The sequence below is a fragment of the Gymnoscopelus microlampas genome (genome assembly GCF_963454915.1).
Source record: "Gymnoscopelus microlampas genome assembly, chromosome: 7".
NCBI lineage: Eukaryota > Metazoa > Chordata > Actinopteri > Myctophiformes > Myctophidae > Gymnoscopelus > Gymnoscopelus microlampas.
In genome coordinates this window covers 12,158,901-12,176,068 of record NC_139944.1, presented here as the reverse complement: position 1 = coordinate 12,176,068, position 17,168 = coordinate 12,158,901, and the positions used below count along the sequence as shown (strand labels likewise).

General features: G+C 39.1%; 2 protein-coding genes across 6 annotated transcripts in view; one reads left to right on the top strand and one right to left on the bottom strand.

The window, feature by feature from the left end:
• Positions 1-335: 335 nt before the first annotated feature.
• b4galnt1b (beta-1,4-N-acetyl-galactosaminyl transferase 1b) lies at positions 336-7,219 on the top strand (the record flags this gene model as incomplete). Its single annotated transcript, XM_084061960.1, has 11 exons — positions 336-363; positions 2,040-2,265; positions 3,040-3,216; positions 3,547-3,653; positions 4,037-4,074; positions 4,191-4,371; positions 4,626-4,718; positions 4,850-5,037; positions 5,784-5,924; positions 6,570-6,807; positions 7,002-7,219. Exons 2-11 carry the CDS (start codon positions 2,048-2,050, stop codon positions 7,217-7,219), a joined length of 1,599 nt encoding a protein of 532 aa, XP_083918086.1. The 5' UTR covers positions 336-363; positions 2,040-2,047.
• A 6,313-nt stretch (positions 7,220-13,532) lies between these two features.
• arhgef25b (Rho guanine nucleotide exchange factor (GEF) 25b) overlaps positions 13,533-17,168 on the bottom strand; it is a 31,191-nt gene continuing 27,555 nt past the window's right edge. For 3 of the 5 annotated variants that reach the window (XM_084061457.1, XM_084061458.1, XM_084061456.1), the window contains one exon: positions 13,534-15,567. In XM_084061457.1, coding sequence (XP_083917583.1) covers positions 15,466-15,567 — 102 coding nt within the window. In that variant the 3' untranslated portion in view covers positions 13,534-15,465. Of the gene's footprint in view, positions 15,568-17,168 lie in introns of all 5 variants that reach the window. The other 2 variants (XM_084061454.1, XM_084061455.1) reach the window with 1 other exon arrangement.

The window sequence follows — 17,168 nt, the reverse complement described above, 5'->3', positions numbered from 1 at the left end:
GCAGACACAAAATGTCTCTTTTGGGTCTCCAACTAAAACGTTTGGGAACCACTGATCGTGTTCTTGTTGTTGGAGACGGAGTAGCAGCGTGCGATGTAAAGCTTTTGGCAACAATATAATTATATGATTAAAATATAGAGTCTACAACAACCTCATTATATTTGATCACAAGTTTACCAGTTTCACCATACACAAATGTCATAACAGACAGGCTTATGAAGTAGGCTATGTTGGTTTTATTCACGGCTATGACCTTTCTGTTTACAGATGGGGAAAGTGTCCACTATACCCGGATATCAACTACATGGATTATGGAGCTCCCTACAGATGATGCCCTTTCACTGACTGGATAGAGGCAGTTGGGTAAATATATTCCAATAAACATTGTTATGCCCATGATGACGTTGCATGAATAATGTTGTTATTTCTGTAGGCCCAATGTGATCAAGGAGTTTATATGTACAGTATATGTATACTGTGACTAATTTCATTTTTGTAAACACCAAATTTTAAAAATATCACTGGATCAACCAATAATGTAATAAGTGGCAATAATGTAACAAATGCCAATAATTAATGTACAGTATGAAGCAAATAACATTTCATATTATCCAACTGTGTTTGCAAATGTGAGCTAGCACTTCATTTGGTATCAAATGGCTAAGGAGCAGAATACAGGGCAGGAGTTAAGTCTAACCATCAAAGTGTCATGAAAGTCTGACACTTAGCCAATATATAAAACTTACATAGTGATATGGGTGATAGTGATAGTTACATTATTAGATTATCAGCTTTTATTAGATTAAGAATTGAAAATTATTATTATTGGCAGGTGTTACATTATTGTAATTATGCAATAATCATCGAGTATAATGTAATAACCTATTACATTAGGCAAAACAAGTCATTATGTTATCGATTCAGAAATCTTGGTCAGTTATTAGATTATTGACGACAACAAAAATCGATTATTACATTATAGGCTGCTACATACCGCAGGGTTGGGAAAAAGCAAAATATAGGAAAACATAATTTAGTGGTCAAAAGTCATCATATAAGCTTTTTACCAGCACTAAGTACGATATCTGAGAAGGGAGAATTTGATAAAAGAAGAAGAACAGTAAATCATCATGCGGAACTTCCAGCATGCTTACAGAAATGCACATGAAGCTAATGACAGAGATCCGGACAACAAAATGATCTGTGGAGCAGTCCTATTAGATTTTTTCACCAGCATTTGACATAGACCACAAGCTCCTAATTGGAAAGCTTGAGTATTATTTAGACCATACTGCCTAGATGGAAAGCTATCTGAAATATAGCAGAGAATATTCTTTAATGGAAGCTACTCAGATAGCAGTAATGTAATAACCTATTACATCATGCAAAACAAGTCATTATGTTATTGATTCAGAACTTTTGTCTAGATTCACTTTTCCACTGCATGTGTTTTGAACTATTCAGATTTTGAGACATTTTACTGTTTCATTTCTTTCACATGGATGCTGCATACAGAGCTTTTCAAAAATGTCATGACACAGACCTCCAAATTGACTTCCATTAGGCCATGGAACCAATTAATCTAGTCCTAGGGACCCTAATAGGCCTATGTTGAGTACATGTTTTGTGGTTGTTGTTGAGGTACAGTTGGTCACCGTACATTTGCACATACTGTACGTAGAATTTGTTCTCTACAACTACTCATCCTAAATATTAGGAGCAGTGGCTGCCATTAATACAAAACCCAGAGAGCACTTAAGGGTTAAGTGTCCTGCCATTTAATTGAATTGTCTAAATGGTATAATTGTAGGCCCTACATGAGAGATTGCTTCACAGTCTTGAAAAATTGTTAAAATAATCATTCATAATCTTTTTATAGATATTATAAAGATATTAGATAGATATTATATCACATTATTGAGGTTCTGTAACAGAGCCTGTATAAAGTGATGTTCCTATATTTATCACAGAACACGTATACAGTAATATTACACAGGTAGTGATGTTATATCTTGTTTGCTTTTGTGTTTATGGGATAGCTTTCAGGATGCGCTCCCTGAGAAAGACGTTGTTGTTAGCCATCTTGGTGTCAGTGGTACTGGTACTGGCCCTCCTCCATTCATGGTCCACCCGGGCGTACCCAACGGTGGATGTGCGACAGCGACCAGGGCCAATAGTAGAGCGTCATCTAGAGGAGAGGCTCCCAGAAACCACAGACCACAGATTAGGCAACATCCCATATCGCTTGAGGGAGAGTGTGGCAGGGTAAGGCTTAATAAATAGCTTTTAAAGCAGTGTTGAACTTTCTTAAAACCTTGGATTATATAGCTACCTGGTCAATCATCTTTATCTCCTTCTCCTGTGCTTTGCGAATCGAGGAACTGGAACCAGCAATTTCATTCACTCTCATAGCATGGTGAAACAGGTCTGAAAATCAAAGTGGATATTGCCAAAATATACTTCTTATCGTGGTACTTAATATTTGGTAAAGTAAAATTAATGTTATTATTCTTGACGGAAGTTCCCTTGCACAACAAGAATTGATTGGTCACCAAGATTGGTGGCATGTGAGCGACAATGTCAATGCCAGTGGGTGAAATACCCACAAAGGCATCAAGGCACATTTTTTATATACATACATATTGTTGCTTTATTCGCATGATGTTTGTTTATGTGCTAATAATGTGATTTTGAGACAATGAAACAATGTAAGTGTTGTAGCACAGTATTTTGAGGACCACAAAATTGCATTACACTTCTTGTACCCATAATGACAAATAAACCTTCTTGATTGTTCTTGATTCTCGATTCTCCTTGATGTAATTTCACCATACAGTACAATGAAAGTGAATGGAATTGCTGCTTCCAGTTGGTTGCTCACAGAACACAGAGGCAACAGATAATCAATAATATTTTCACTTATATCATGGCCAGCTGTGCAAACCAAGGTTCTACTCTGCAAATATAACTTTGCCGAAATATTAACTTACCATCTAGTCTATACTAAATTCTCTCCTTTGTTTCTAATTAATCCTCCAGTCTGCTGGCACGTAATGGATGCATATGTGAGGGTGAGAACAGCGGCGTTAATCTACCCTTTGCCCAACTGTTTTTTCCACGGGTGTCGGCTCATCCTCTGCACACTGCCTTCGAGGCCTCTGAACTGGAGGAAATGAAGAGAAGACGGGCTAAGGAGTATCAAAGCTTTCAGATGAGGTAAATAGAATTATGAGCCTAAGGTGAAGTGGTTCAGGCATCATATGAAGCTGATCGGTGGATCACTCTTGGTAGAATAGAATGGTAATTGAACGATGAATTTGTTCTCTGTAGATGTTGATCTGGAAAACATCATTATCTTCTCAGCAACCATAATATGGTTATAATGTTGCTGTATCTGCACCAGATACAGTAACTGCAAGCGATGATTCTCCTTGTTTTTTTATATTTTTTAATCTAATCAAAGATGAAGAGAAGACTATTTTGGGCTGTTGTTGACTCTTAGTCCTGCAGTGTTGATTCTCTCTTCTGTAAATGCCTTCCCTTAAGGTCTCAGACCCCTGCAGACATACTCATAGTTGCAGAAGCCAACAATCCCTTGCAGTATCCAACACAGGGAGTAGAGGTGCGGCCGCTGAAAACAATCCTCATCCCAGGTATGATTCCAGAGAGGTCAACTGTTAAAGACCTTTGTGTGTGTGTGTGTGTGTGTGTGTGTGTGTGTGTGTGTGTGTGTGTGTGTGTGTGTGTGCGTGTGCGTGTGCGTGTGCGTGTGTCTCTCTATCTGGAACTAACCTCAAACATGAGACAGATTAATGCCAATTGTCTTGTGCACACTGCCAATAGACCAAGGACGTTTTTTTAAATGTTCTAATCGGCCTCATGCATACCAGCCTGCTTTGCATACTATTGGCTTTCAAAATTTGTGCGAGGGGACCATTTAGCAAAAAACTAAACAAATCATGAACTGCTTACTTAAGTGGAATTACAATTTTCTAGTAGCCATATTGAAGAATTCTTCTCATAATTATGCTTATAGGGTTGTCCTTACAAGACCTTCCCAGAGAACACTACTCAGTAAGTAAAATCGATATTTGTCATTTACTGTATGTCAGTGTGTTTGCTGTGTAGAATATTAATTGAAATGTTTGTGACTGCGCTTGCATCCCAATAATTGTTTCTCTGTATTATAGTTAAACATCACTGCCACGTTAGGAACGCTGAATGTGGCCGCAGAAGTCGAGGGGGTGAAGGTCATGGGTGACGGTGAGATGCACATGACCCTAAGCAGCAGTCTCCTGCCCAACCTGAACCGGCAGCTGCAGTTTGTCACCTATACCAACACACTCTTTCACCCCAGCACCGCTGATACAGGTGAGGCCTCACACCTTAGCCCTTTTTTGATTGCAGCAAATTCATGCTTTCTCTACAGGCAAAGAATATCCGTTCCAGCTAATCCCTTTTCAAAGAATAATAACTTATGAGCCTCCCATTTTTAAGCAGCTGTATCCAACAACAAAGAAGTGGTTGTTTTCTTTTCAGAAAAGATCACATTTAAAGTAATGATTGATCCATCACTATCCATTGAGTAATGAAAGTTACTGAAAGTATGTTTTGCTGTCTTATAGTGCAGATTGAGACAGAGGGACATCAAGCCACCTTTGTCATCAAGATCCGTCATGGTGTGACCCCCAAACTGTACAACACAGGACCCACAGGAGGTACAAAACAGTCCAGAAATGTTTACCTCAGCAAAGTGCCACATAAAACAACTAATTTTTTCATTGAAATTCTGCTGCTCTTCACCCAAAGACATAACTATGTTTTGTTTTCTGACCCTCTTTCTTTTTAGAATACAATGTCAGTGCCCTTGTTACCATAGCTACTAAAACATTTCTCCGTTACAACAAGCTCCAAGATCTCATCGACAGCGTGAGAAGATACTATCCAACAGTCACCATTGTCATTGCTGATGACAGTGAATATCCCCAAGCTGTCTCTGGACCCTACATTGAGCATTACATAATGCCTTTTGGAAAGGTATGTTAGTGACTGTACAGTACATAATAGTGTAGTCTACTCCAAAATACATGATAGTTTGCAGAAAAGAAGAAAGTTTGCAATCCCAAACAAACTGTTTAGATATAGTGAGGATTTATGTTATTGTCAATGCTGTCAGGTACAGGTGCCAGCTCAGAGCTCAGGAAACTAACACTCAGGCTTTTATAGTGTATAGAAGTGTAATCACAAAGCTCGCCATGTCGTGAAACTAAAAGACGTTAATTCACAGCAGGGGTAAGCCTGATTTATACTTAGTTGTGCACCAGTGTCACATACGAAAATAATGGATCTAAAAGCTCACAGTGAGCTTGTAGATCTTCTATTTTCGGTATACGACACTGGCACACTACTTAGTATAAATCAAGCTTAATGTCATACTGTGTCATACATTATCAATTAAACTTATCTAAACACTATTTTTAGTTGTGAGTGTCTGCCCTGACAGTTGTGCCAAAAGTATGCATTTATCTATTTTAAAGTCAATACATACCGTGTCTGAAAATAATTCCTTGGCATAGGACCCTTGCAGCATTTGTTTTGGAGCAAAATCATGGAAGTACTCTGATTTTGTTTCAAACTGAATTCTGGGAATCAAAGTTTTAACAGACCGCGGAGCTACCAGAGGTGACGCTAATGGATGTTATACAGTAAGACTTTAAAGGCCTTATTATACCTGCTGTGGCTCTTTATGTTGCCTGTCTCAAGATCAATCTCCTGTCTCCTAGGGCTGGTTTGCAGGACGAAACCTGGCAGTTTCCCAGGTGACCACAAAATATGTACTTTGGGTGGATGATGATTTCATCTTCACATCCAACACCAAGTTGGAGAAACTGGTGGATGTTTTGGAAAGGACCACTCTCGATCTGGTGAGGGACAGGGGAACAAGCTATTTGATTTTACCTCAAAATGTGAACCACCCCCATGACAAACATTTAACAGCGTGGCAGATTTGAGTGTATTACCCCCCAACACTGTCATCAACATCTCAGCAAATGTCACAAACTATCAATTGCAATCCATACTGTAAGTTACACACATTACATGATAACATCTTTCGTGAGTGACAAATTAATGTAGCCTGCTACAAATGTTGCTATGTTAAATAACTCATTATTTGAGAAACTGTTACTTATAGTTTTTAAGATTCTAACAAATTAATGCACTCTAACATATATTTTTTTACATACCTTAACCAATCCTGCAACTATGTTATGTGTTTCATCATGATATGGACATTTAGGCAATTAAAGTAGCATTATCATACCAATAACTATCTATTCCATTTACCCTACTGTACCTTCTTCCATTTAATTATGCATAGTGCTTTTGTGCTTCATTTGAGGATGTCTTGTGAAAGTAACGCAAAAGTAATATAGCATTACTTCGCTGAGAAAGTAATCTTGTGATGTAACTTATTACATTTAATTGATATTAAAATAGAAGATATAAAACATGATATTTTGAAAGTAACTTACCCAACACTGTGTATTTTGTTTGTACCTGTGTGACAGGTGGGAGGTGCAGTGCGGGAGGCAACAGGATACACTGCCACCTACAGGCAGACTTTATCCATTGAACCAGGGGAAGAGGATGGGGACTGTTTACACATGAGGAGAGGATTTCACCATGTCATCGAGGGCTTTCCAAATTGTGTCGTCACTGACGGGGTCATTAACTTCTTCCTGGCTCGTACTGATAAGGTCCAACAGGTCGGCTTTGATCCACGTTTGGCCAGGGTGGCACACCTGGGTGAGTAGAGCAGAACTGATCTGGCTACATTGTAATCATCAACCAAACACTCCACAGTCAATGCGCATGGGATGGATAAAACCATAGAACATAATTCAGTTATGAAGCACTATTATGAAGATGAAATTAACACAATTAAAGTATAATTTGTAACATTTTTAGCTAAACTGTTGTGTTTTTTGTTTAATTCATAGAGTTTTTCATTGATGGCCTTGGTTCGCTGCACGTGGGATCCTGTGATGATGTCATAGTGAATCATGCAACCAAAATCAAACTCCCATGGGTCAGCCAGTCAGAAAGCGACAAGACTTATGCAAAGTTTCGCTACCCACCAGCCTCCTCTGATGCCACACATACTAAAAATGGTCTCCTGTTCTTCAAGAATCGATTTCAGTGTTTGACTCATAATTAAAGAGGCAGTGCCACAGTCCTATTATTATTATTATTATTATTATTATTACTATTATTATATGGAGGAAGAATTGTTTAAAAAAAGAAAGTGTACAGTAAATGATAAAATACTGTTCTTCTGTGGACACACCCAACAGTTCATTAATAATTCCATGTTGGGACCTTAGGACCACCCACTTCATACATATTTGATATCTGCTGCTACTTGCACAACACGCTGGTACTCGGCAATTATTTATTTATTTATTTATTTATTTAAGGATCACTTCACCCTTTTCAACCTATCTTTATATAATTGGTCCTCACTAATACTCATTACAAGATGCCACCATTTCTGTCTACTCAGTATGCGCCTCACAGGAGGGCTGTGGACAATTCAGAAACCTGCCTACCAGTGACATCATCGGTAGGCAGGTTTGGTCATTTCAAACAAGATTTAAAACTTTTTTATATATTTTTATTAATTAATGGAAATAGTGGTACTTCTATTTCAGCATGATAACTTTCCAGGAAGAGAAAGGCTGTAGTTTCTATTAGATTGAAATCCCATCGATGATGCCCACCGCTGAGACACAGAGCGAGTAGACAGAAGTTGTGGCATCTTATAATGGACATTAGTGAGGACCAATTATATGAAGATAATGTTGAAAATGGATGAAGTGCTCCTTTAATATGATGGGAGGTACATGGCCCTGATACGTCAGAAGTCCAGTCTGTTTCTATTCACCCGTTTGACAGAGAAGCTTGCAGCTTACAACAAGACAGCGGATACACCGACATATAGACTCCATAGGAAAAATTAAAAGCAGAAAAAGTTCCAAGATTGTGGCATTGCCTCTTTACTATTTTTATCACCACACTTTATCTTTAAGATTCCTGCTGTTGCTGAGTTGCCAAAGAAGCTCTCTTCCAGTGTGTCCAGTCAGATACGATTTCATACAACCATGTTATTATGTCTCTCTTTGACAACGGCCTTGCAGGTATTACTTGAGAGATATTGTCATCATTAGGGAAGCAGCTCCGCAGAGCTTGTCAAAACAACCCTTCCAACAATTCCCCAAATGTCAGAGGAGTGGACTGTAAACCCTTGGAAGTACAAACAATTATAAAAACAAAGAAGATCATGGTACAATCCACTGTAAAGTGCAAACATTGTGTCATTTACATAGATCTAATTAACTGTTAAATGATGTCATCACCCCCCCTCCTCTACCCCCTGTGTATTAATGCAATAGCTCCCCATACAGTACTCAAGATTGTAAGGAGATTATGCGTTGTGTGCCTCAAATCATATCTTTCTAGACTGTACTGAGTCATTTTCTTATAGAGACCGAGAATGGAGAAAAGCTAAAGCCCAACAGACGGCCAGTCCATTGACATTTTGGAAAAGGAATCATAGTCACTTGAATACTATTTTGAAGAGATCAGAGGTGGGTTTAGTAGGTCCTCCCTCATGCAGTTTGCACTATATAAAAAGACTGAGCTGGTAAAAGCAACAGAGGCGGGGTCTCAGAATGTGGACTGACCATCTACTCGGACAAGGGACGCGTCCCACCAAGTGACAATCTGCAAGTCACAGAGCATAGGTATCCTTTTTACCAATGCCATATGAAGAACGCATTCAAAACATAATGTATGGGACCTAAGCTCTGTGGATGGATGTGCCAAAGGTTTTGCTGGTAGATTGGGGTTGTTTTTTGTTCCCTCTTATTTGTTTGTGATATGGTTTTGCTGCCCCTTACCCAGAATCCTTTGTGTCATCCATGAGTGTTTTATGTTTAAGGAGGAGAAACCTTATCACACCCATCTGGACCTGGTATTAGCTGATCTCAGAATAGCCTTGTTTTTGTACTTGTCTTCCGCTGCCTGTCATGTCCGCTGCCTGTCCAGTTTCTTCAGCAAAGTGGAGGAGTGTTTCTGTCAATGCACGCCAATGTATGATGTTGAAAGTCATCGCATTTTTATATGCTGCATAACAGAAGAGTTGGATTGACCAAAGTGCATGTATATATTTCCTCATCATAAAAAAAAAAGAAGGATAGCAATGGAATGGAAAATATGAATGGTAGTTTGATTACGTTTGTGAGAGATGATAACAGTAAATGGAAGGTTACCTGTGAGTGACACCTACCATCTAAAATGAATCAATTAGTACAGACTGGCAAGTACTAAGGCCGGGAAAAAACATGTTTTATACTGGCATTTCCTCTATCAAGTGTTTGCTATACACACTCATACCTGGTAATATGATTATGCTGTTCTTTTATATCATGGCCTTTAGATGGCTCCCTTGTATCAGAATATTGTTTCCTATGTCAAATTAACACTAATCAATTTTTAAACCGTCATTTGTTATGAGCCAGAGGAGAAAAAAAATAGAAATAATTTTTTTCATTTTTAAATCTTGAGAAGGATATTTTGAAACTATTTTGTGTGATATTTCTGTCTGCTATGAACATCTTTTGCTTTAATTTCTTCATCCCAAAATTGGGATGCTAGCTCTGCACTCAAAATAATGAACCGATGGGTTTGTTTAAATTAAAGTATCTTGTGTGCACATTATGTAAAGGAATTGTCTTCGTATGGTCTTTCTATGCTATACAGTGTGCGTGTGTGTGTGTGTGTGTGTGTGTGTGTGTGTGTGTGTGTGTGTGTGTGTGTGTGTGTGTGTGGGTGTGGGTGTGGGTGTGTGGGTGGGTGGGTGGGTGTGTGATATTTGAGGTGCAAAGAAGGAAAACATAAATTAGGACAAATTCTATAGGGACATGTTATTTGTCAGCTGGTCCTAATTAATGGGAAAGTGCTGCAGGTGGTGTGATCCAGCGAGTAACAGCTGTTCTGATAAGTTGTGCAGCATTATACAGTAATAAGAGAGATGAACAGGAGATGATGAGTGGACCATGGTATATTTCACAGTTCAAAGTGAAAGCAGGGCATTATTGACACTTCAAAGCCTCCCATGCAGCAAAGGTGGAGGGAGGGTGAGGGTGTGTGATGACAGTGAAAGGATCATTTACATACTGTACTCTCTGCACCAGGAGCACACAGTTGTACACAGCACATGTTCTATTTATTTGATTTTTCTCATTAAAGTATTTATTGATTTTTCAACAACTAATACACATGACATTCAAAATACAAAAAACAAAGACTAAACAAACATCAGGGCATCAACCCTGCGTGTGTACACTACACACGCACGCACGCGCTCGCGCGCGCGCACGCACGCACGCACGCACGCACACACACACACACACACACACACACACACACACACACACACACACACACACACACACACACACACACACACACACACACACACACACACACACACACACACCACCACTTGGAGTTAACATGAACTGGAGCTTGCATTGGCAGATAGATGCTGTACATGCAATGATAATAAAACAGGGAATCTTCACCATTCTGTGATAAATAAGCTGCTGATACAGCTGACAATGGTCTATGCAGTAACACTGACAGCTCTTCTGTATACTCTACAGACCTACAGTATCTGTTTCTACACACACACACACACACACACACACACACACACACACACACACACACACACACACACACACACACACACACACACACACACACACACACACACACACACACACACACACACACACACACACACACACACTCATATAAGATTCATATCAAATGAATCTTAAATTGTGTGTCAATTGTTCTGAATGATGTTGAGCAAGACATGGTCCTGAATATGACCATCACCTTTTCCTGCACTAGAGGTCGCTATAAACTAGCATAATATCAGTTGGAAATTGACATTGTAGACCATATATCTCCTCCTGGAGGAAATTCTGAACCTGCTTTAAGGAATTTCTTGCTCAATCACTAAAAAAGAAGACAAATTCCTATGTTCTTGTAGTGAAGTGGTGGGGGATGATGTGAAGTTACTTCGGCAGGTGACGAATCAAGTTTTAAATATCACTGCATCTGGCTGACACGGGCTGAACCATCAATTCTCATAGTCATAATCCAACAATTTCCAGGAACACAATGTCATGACATGTAGCCTACTAATACAACTATTTTGGTTTGCTCCAACGCTGCATGTCTTTGGGGTCTGTGGTAGAATGAATGGACTGTGTGCTACTTTACAAACAGTAACAGCTATTGTTCTCTAACACACTGGTTAGGCAAATTAGGCAGTGTGGAGATATTTGATGTGGCTTTGTTGTCCCAGTCAAATATCTGAGAAAAAGAGGATGAGTGCAGATGTAAAAGTTAAAACATATTTGGGTGAAAAAAAGCAAAAAAGCAACAACAAAAAAAACACAAGTCTGTCTGTCTGTCTGTCTGTCTGTCTGTCTGTCAGTCTGTCTGAATGGCTGGTATATCCAAAAAGATCACAAAAGATCCTCAATTTGAAGCCCTGCTTTAAGAAGATAGAGAGCAGGCCTACTAACCATATAGAAATACTCTAAAGCACATGCTGCAGCCTACATAATGGGGAAAGTTTCCAAGTAATATGGCCCCTAGCCAATATAAGAGGACAGTTGATCACGTGGCCATACATCCATCACCAATCCTGCAAACTTTATGTATACTACGAACACAAAAACGTTTTTTGTCTCTTGCCAAGTCTCTTCTTGGACTGTAATGTGGAAAGATTTGAGGCGAATCATTCAAACAACATTAGGACTATAGGTGACTGGTTATGTCAGCATTTCTTAATCACTTGGCTGACATCATTACCAGACAAAATAGGAAGCAGGTTTCTTCCGTTTCATGAGCACAATGTTATTACAAAGTGTTGATTTCAACACTTTTAATGACCGGGTATTGTTTCATAACACCTCCTTAAGACTGAGGCATGTGTGACCTCAGTACACTGAACCATCTTGCTTGTTTATTATTGTACAAGGACTACAGATGCACCCTGAGTTTGACATCAAATGTTGTTCTATTGGATGGACATAAACAATTCCTAATTCCTGAACATTTCATCAACTGATGGACCAATAACATTTACTGTATATAATCTATGGAGTTGCCAAAAAGGAGCCTTTCCATAACTGCAGCATGCTCAGATTCCATCAGATCGATATGTTGTGTGCATAAGAACATAAGAAAGTAAGTTTTAGACATGTTTTTAATAAATCATGTGAAATGTAATGCAATCTGTGGCCGTGCTTTCTGAAACGAATGGTAATTATTACTGAAGAGAAATGTTTCCAGTATAATGTCCCTGTTCTGTTCCAATTTTCCACATCCTCCTATATTATAGTTCACCCCCAAAATGACCTTTTTTCTATCGATTAGTCACCCCATGGAGACTTGAATTCATGGATATCTTTTAGTTTTTGTCGCATTCCTAAGCCAATAATTTGATGAGATTCCGGTAGGAGACACAAAGTCTCCTTTGAGTCTCCAACCGGAACCGCTGCCTACCGGTCCACTGGTCATCAAAGTATTGGCTAAGGAATGCGACAAAAAAAATAAAAAAATCCATGAATTCAAGTCTCCATGGGGTGACTAATCAATAGAATTCAATATTTATTTTGGGTGAACTATCCCTTTAAAAGGCTTAAGGGAGGACCGGTGGGCCGGCGGACCACGTCATCACGCTCATGTCACTATGACTCAGCCATAACCATAAAGGGTAAGGAGTTCCCAATGCAGCTACGCCCAAATATGGAGTGTGTTGCCTAACCTCAATGTGTCCTCATTGCATAATCAGTCCATATGGGCACAAAAGGGGGCATGCCTATATGGAACATATACTGATGACATCAGGGATCTCCATATATGGGTTTTTTATTGAATCCCAATTTGTTATGTGTAGTCTCTAATGTCAAATCACCTCTTTCTGCTGCTTTGTATTTGTACGAATAATATAACTACATAATTGCTGTACATCGTTACATCATAATACTGGCCTAAAGTGTTACAGTCCATCCCATTAACATCTCCTTTTATGAATGCATGAATGAATAAATGAATGAATGGAGGAGAATGTGTTTGATGTCAACAAGGCTACAACATATTTCTATTGGCATTGTTGAGCAGAAGACCAATTTTGCTCCAACGGTTTGTGTGGTCTGGTCACATGGGTAGAAAACCTGAAGATCTGTATTTGGATATTTGGGGCAGATGATCTCATACAGTATAAAATTCATCCGCAGGCTGTTTGTATTCATTTAACTCCGGGTAATTGTCTTGTCTTGTCTTGTCTTGTTATCACAAATATCACACAATGCAGCATTTATATTTATACGTCATCATTTATATTTGCAAAATAAACTACTTTCTGTAGCTTTTCAATATTTTTTTTCAATGGACATTCTCTTTATTTGAACAATGTGTGTTTCTCTTGGTGTATATACGGACAACATAACTCATAACGACACACTATTTTATTGATACTGTATGATCCACTGCATATTATTTACATTCAAGATGACATTGACAGATGAACACCTCTCTTTATCTTTGTTGCCCTTTTCCTCTTTCTACTCCATAGTGAAGAGTGCTTTGTCTGAGATTGCAAGCGTGTTTTCTTCAGATAACATTTGAACAATGGCAGGGTTAAAATAAACCCTGAGAGGGAAACCATATTTATTGCAGGCACTGTAAAATCCAGAGTGTTCATTTAACTCTTGAGAGTGCACTGTCAAGAGTTAAATTAACACTGAAGGTTTTACTGTTTTCTCAGACGTGCACGTGATCCAGATCCCACACTTAACCACTTGAACCCCAATGCCCCGTATTCTGGGGAGAACATTCGTCAGAAATAACCAATCTACAAGCACACAAGCTTGTATAATACTGCTATTTCTGGCGAAGACATTTGTAGAAGGAAACAAGAGCAGACCAAGTACAGAGCCAACTCAGGTCTGTTTCACTAAGTTTAGGGTTTAAGTGGTTACTCTGTAATCTACACTAAAGCTTAATACTTTGTCACGATTGTTTCGCTTGCTGAAACATTGCATTGCCAGCTTGAAAATGAATTATTTTCAACAACATCATGCAACATACGTGTATACATTAAGCATGATTTATACTTCGCCGAAAATAACAGATCTACAAGCTCACAATGTGCTGCATCCGCAACGATCGGCTATTCTCGGTGCACAACACCATCATACAACTGAGCATAATTCGGGTATTAAGCTTGAGTCCACGCATAACAGTGACGCTCTGTCATGCCAACCTAGTGGTGAGAAAGTATTCAGGGACATAGACATAACTGTAGTACTGTAGTCGTAGTATACACAGAATACTACTGAGTACACTGGGTTTAGCGTAGCTACTGTACTAATACATTAAGTGGAAGAAAACAAAAAGCTGAACAAAATCACTGTATGGTCCCTTATGAGCAAACAGCACACACTACAGAATTATGTGACAGGAAAAATATATCCAAGTAATTTTCAGTGGAAAAAATATAAGAAATTGTACATGTACAGTATGAAAGGGAATCTCTTTTTCACACATTTTGTCTGATTATCACAGATAGATTACCGTCTTTCACAGACGAACGTATGTATGCAAACATACACTGCATACACTTGCATGCTCATGTCTGCATGTGCACAAACAAAGACGCACACATGCACGCACGCATGCAAGGGTTTAAAATCTCGCTTCATAGTCTGCAGATTCTGCACTATAGTGGTAAATAAAGGTTTCATCTGAAATTCAGTACAAAATATCTGACAGACATGAACATATATAACAATGATATCACAACGATAGCTGTATAGCAATGATGTACATTATAATTCTATCAACGCAGAGCACATTCAGCTCCAGCTCAGCTCGTTGACAGGGCTGACTAGGGTTGGGCAATATGATTTCAAATCGATTACACGATTATTTCAAACTTTTGCCTCGATTACGATGAATGAAAAGCAGATCTACAAGTTCACGACGCGTTGCGATGCGACACGTTGTGAGCTTGTAGAAGGGCTATTTTAGCTTTTTTTGTACACCACCATTGTAGAACAAAGTATCATACAGGCTTAAGAGGTTAATCGGACAAATCAACCCAAAATAAATCTCTTCGTATGTTTTCAGGAAGATTTGTTGATGTAAGGGAAAAAACCTGCTTCTCAATTATTCGATCCCAAGATTAAGTTGGTTATTGGTTATTGGTTCTAAATATCAGTTTCAACACATTTTTGGTGAATTGCCCAGCCCCAGGGCTGACGTGCTTCTGAGACAGAATGGATAAGTGAGTTCAGGGGATCATTGCAGGTCATCTCACTGCTCATGCTCTGTCAGCTTATCCAAGTTGCTCAGGCGATGCGTTGCGTAACCTCCACCGTCACTCGTTGGGGATCCATGGAAACTGTCACTCACACCCTGAGTAGGAGCAGTGTTTGGTTTAGAAAGTTGCTAACAGTGTGAATGCATTGACATTACCTTTTTAACCTGTTAACCACTTATGACCATTATACTTGGTCATATGACGAATAGCGAAAATATCAGCAAAAATCGGCTATTTTCGCTCTCTCTCTCTTTTTAGCCAAATATTTCTATCAGTGTTTTCCTCCAAATTTAGTCGTTATGCCCCACACATTTATGTGTTGTCACCACTGTTGTACCCAACAGCCTCACATGCCAGTGAGGAGCCCCCACCAGGAGGACGTAGAGCCTCCATCCTACACCCCCTGTTCAACATCCCCCGTTGACAGGTGCCGCCCCCAGCCTGTAGGAGTATGTAATGTACATTGACAAAGATCACCCTCCCCGCCCGGCTTACCTCCCACAAACACGGGCCGAAAGTGTTCCTATATCGACGCTGGGCCAAACCAGATGCATGATAATCTCTGATGATTTGTGAACATTTTGTAATGTTTTTCAAACTTCATGACATGCCCAAAATAGGGACACCAGGTTGAAAATGATTTAAGACCTGTGTGTAATTAAACAGACACCTATACCTCATGAAATGGGAAAAAACCCTAAGGCGCTCGTCCTTCCGGTGGGGGCTCCTCACAGGTGAGCCAGTGGGATAGCACAGCAGTGACAACACAGAAATGTGTGTGGGGAGGATCTACAAATCTATTTGTTCTGTAACTAAGTATCTGGCCTACACCTGAAACATTAAATGTGCCGTTATGTTTGGTGCATCAACAAAACGAAAATCCTCTATTCTAATCCACTCCAAACACTTGTTGCAAAAAGATAAATAATTAATCTTCTACTGTACATAACACGCAGGATGGAAAGTGCTCTTATAAAGAGACCTGATACACTTGTTTGATAGGAGAACCCATTTCCTCCTGATGGGGGAAGTCTGAGCAAATAAGATAAAACAGTAGGTCACTGACTTTTTTTCCATAAACTGAATGCTCTTTGTGGACACAGGCAAGAGAGATCAGTTTGACCGGGTTTGTAAATCTACTTGGAAACAACAACAGGATGAGGCAGTGAGAACTGCCAAAGTTACGGTACTTCCCCTCATTATCAGTGATGATGGTAACAGCTTCTGGTCGACACTAAACAACACTGATCTCGTCTAAACTGTCTAAAGCAGTATTCCATCTTGCACTGACAATAATGATAAGATAAGCAGAATTTTACTGTGGACGACAGATGTTCAGCTCTCAATAATAAAGCAATATTTAGTGAAGTCATTAAGATACACTGGCTAATCATATCAAAAGTCCTATTTCTGTATTGTTAGTAGAGTAGGTAGTATTAATATCACTTCCGGGCCCCTATGCTTCCTATGGAATGCTCTACCTAAGCTTCTGAAAACTCTATGTTAAGTCCTTTTCTTAGTATTCTTGCCAGTTTAGTGTTCTTGTACATTTATTCAGTTTATTTTATATCTCTGGTTCTGTGGCATTTTGTTTTATATATTATCTTATTTTATCCACTGATCTTATGTTGTAGTTTTATCTCTTATGGTTATCATGCTGCTCTTTTACCTTGTTCTGTAAAGCACTTTGTGACGC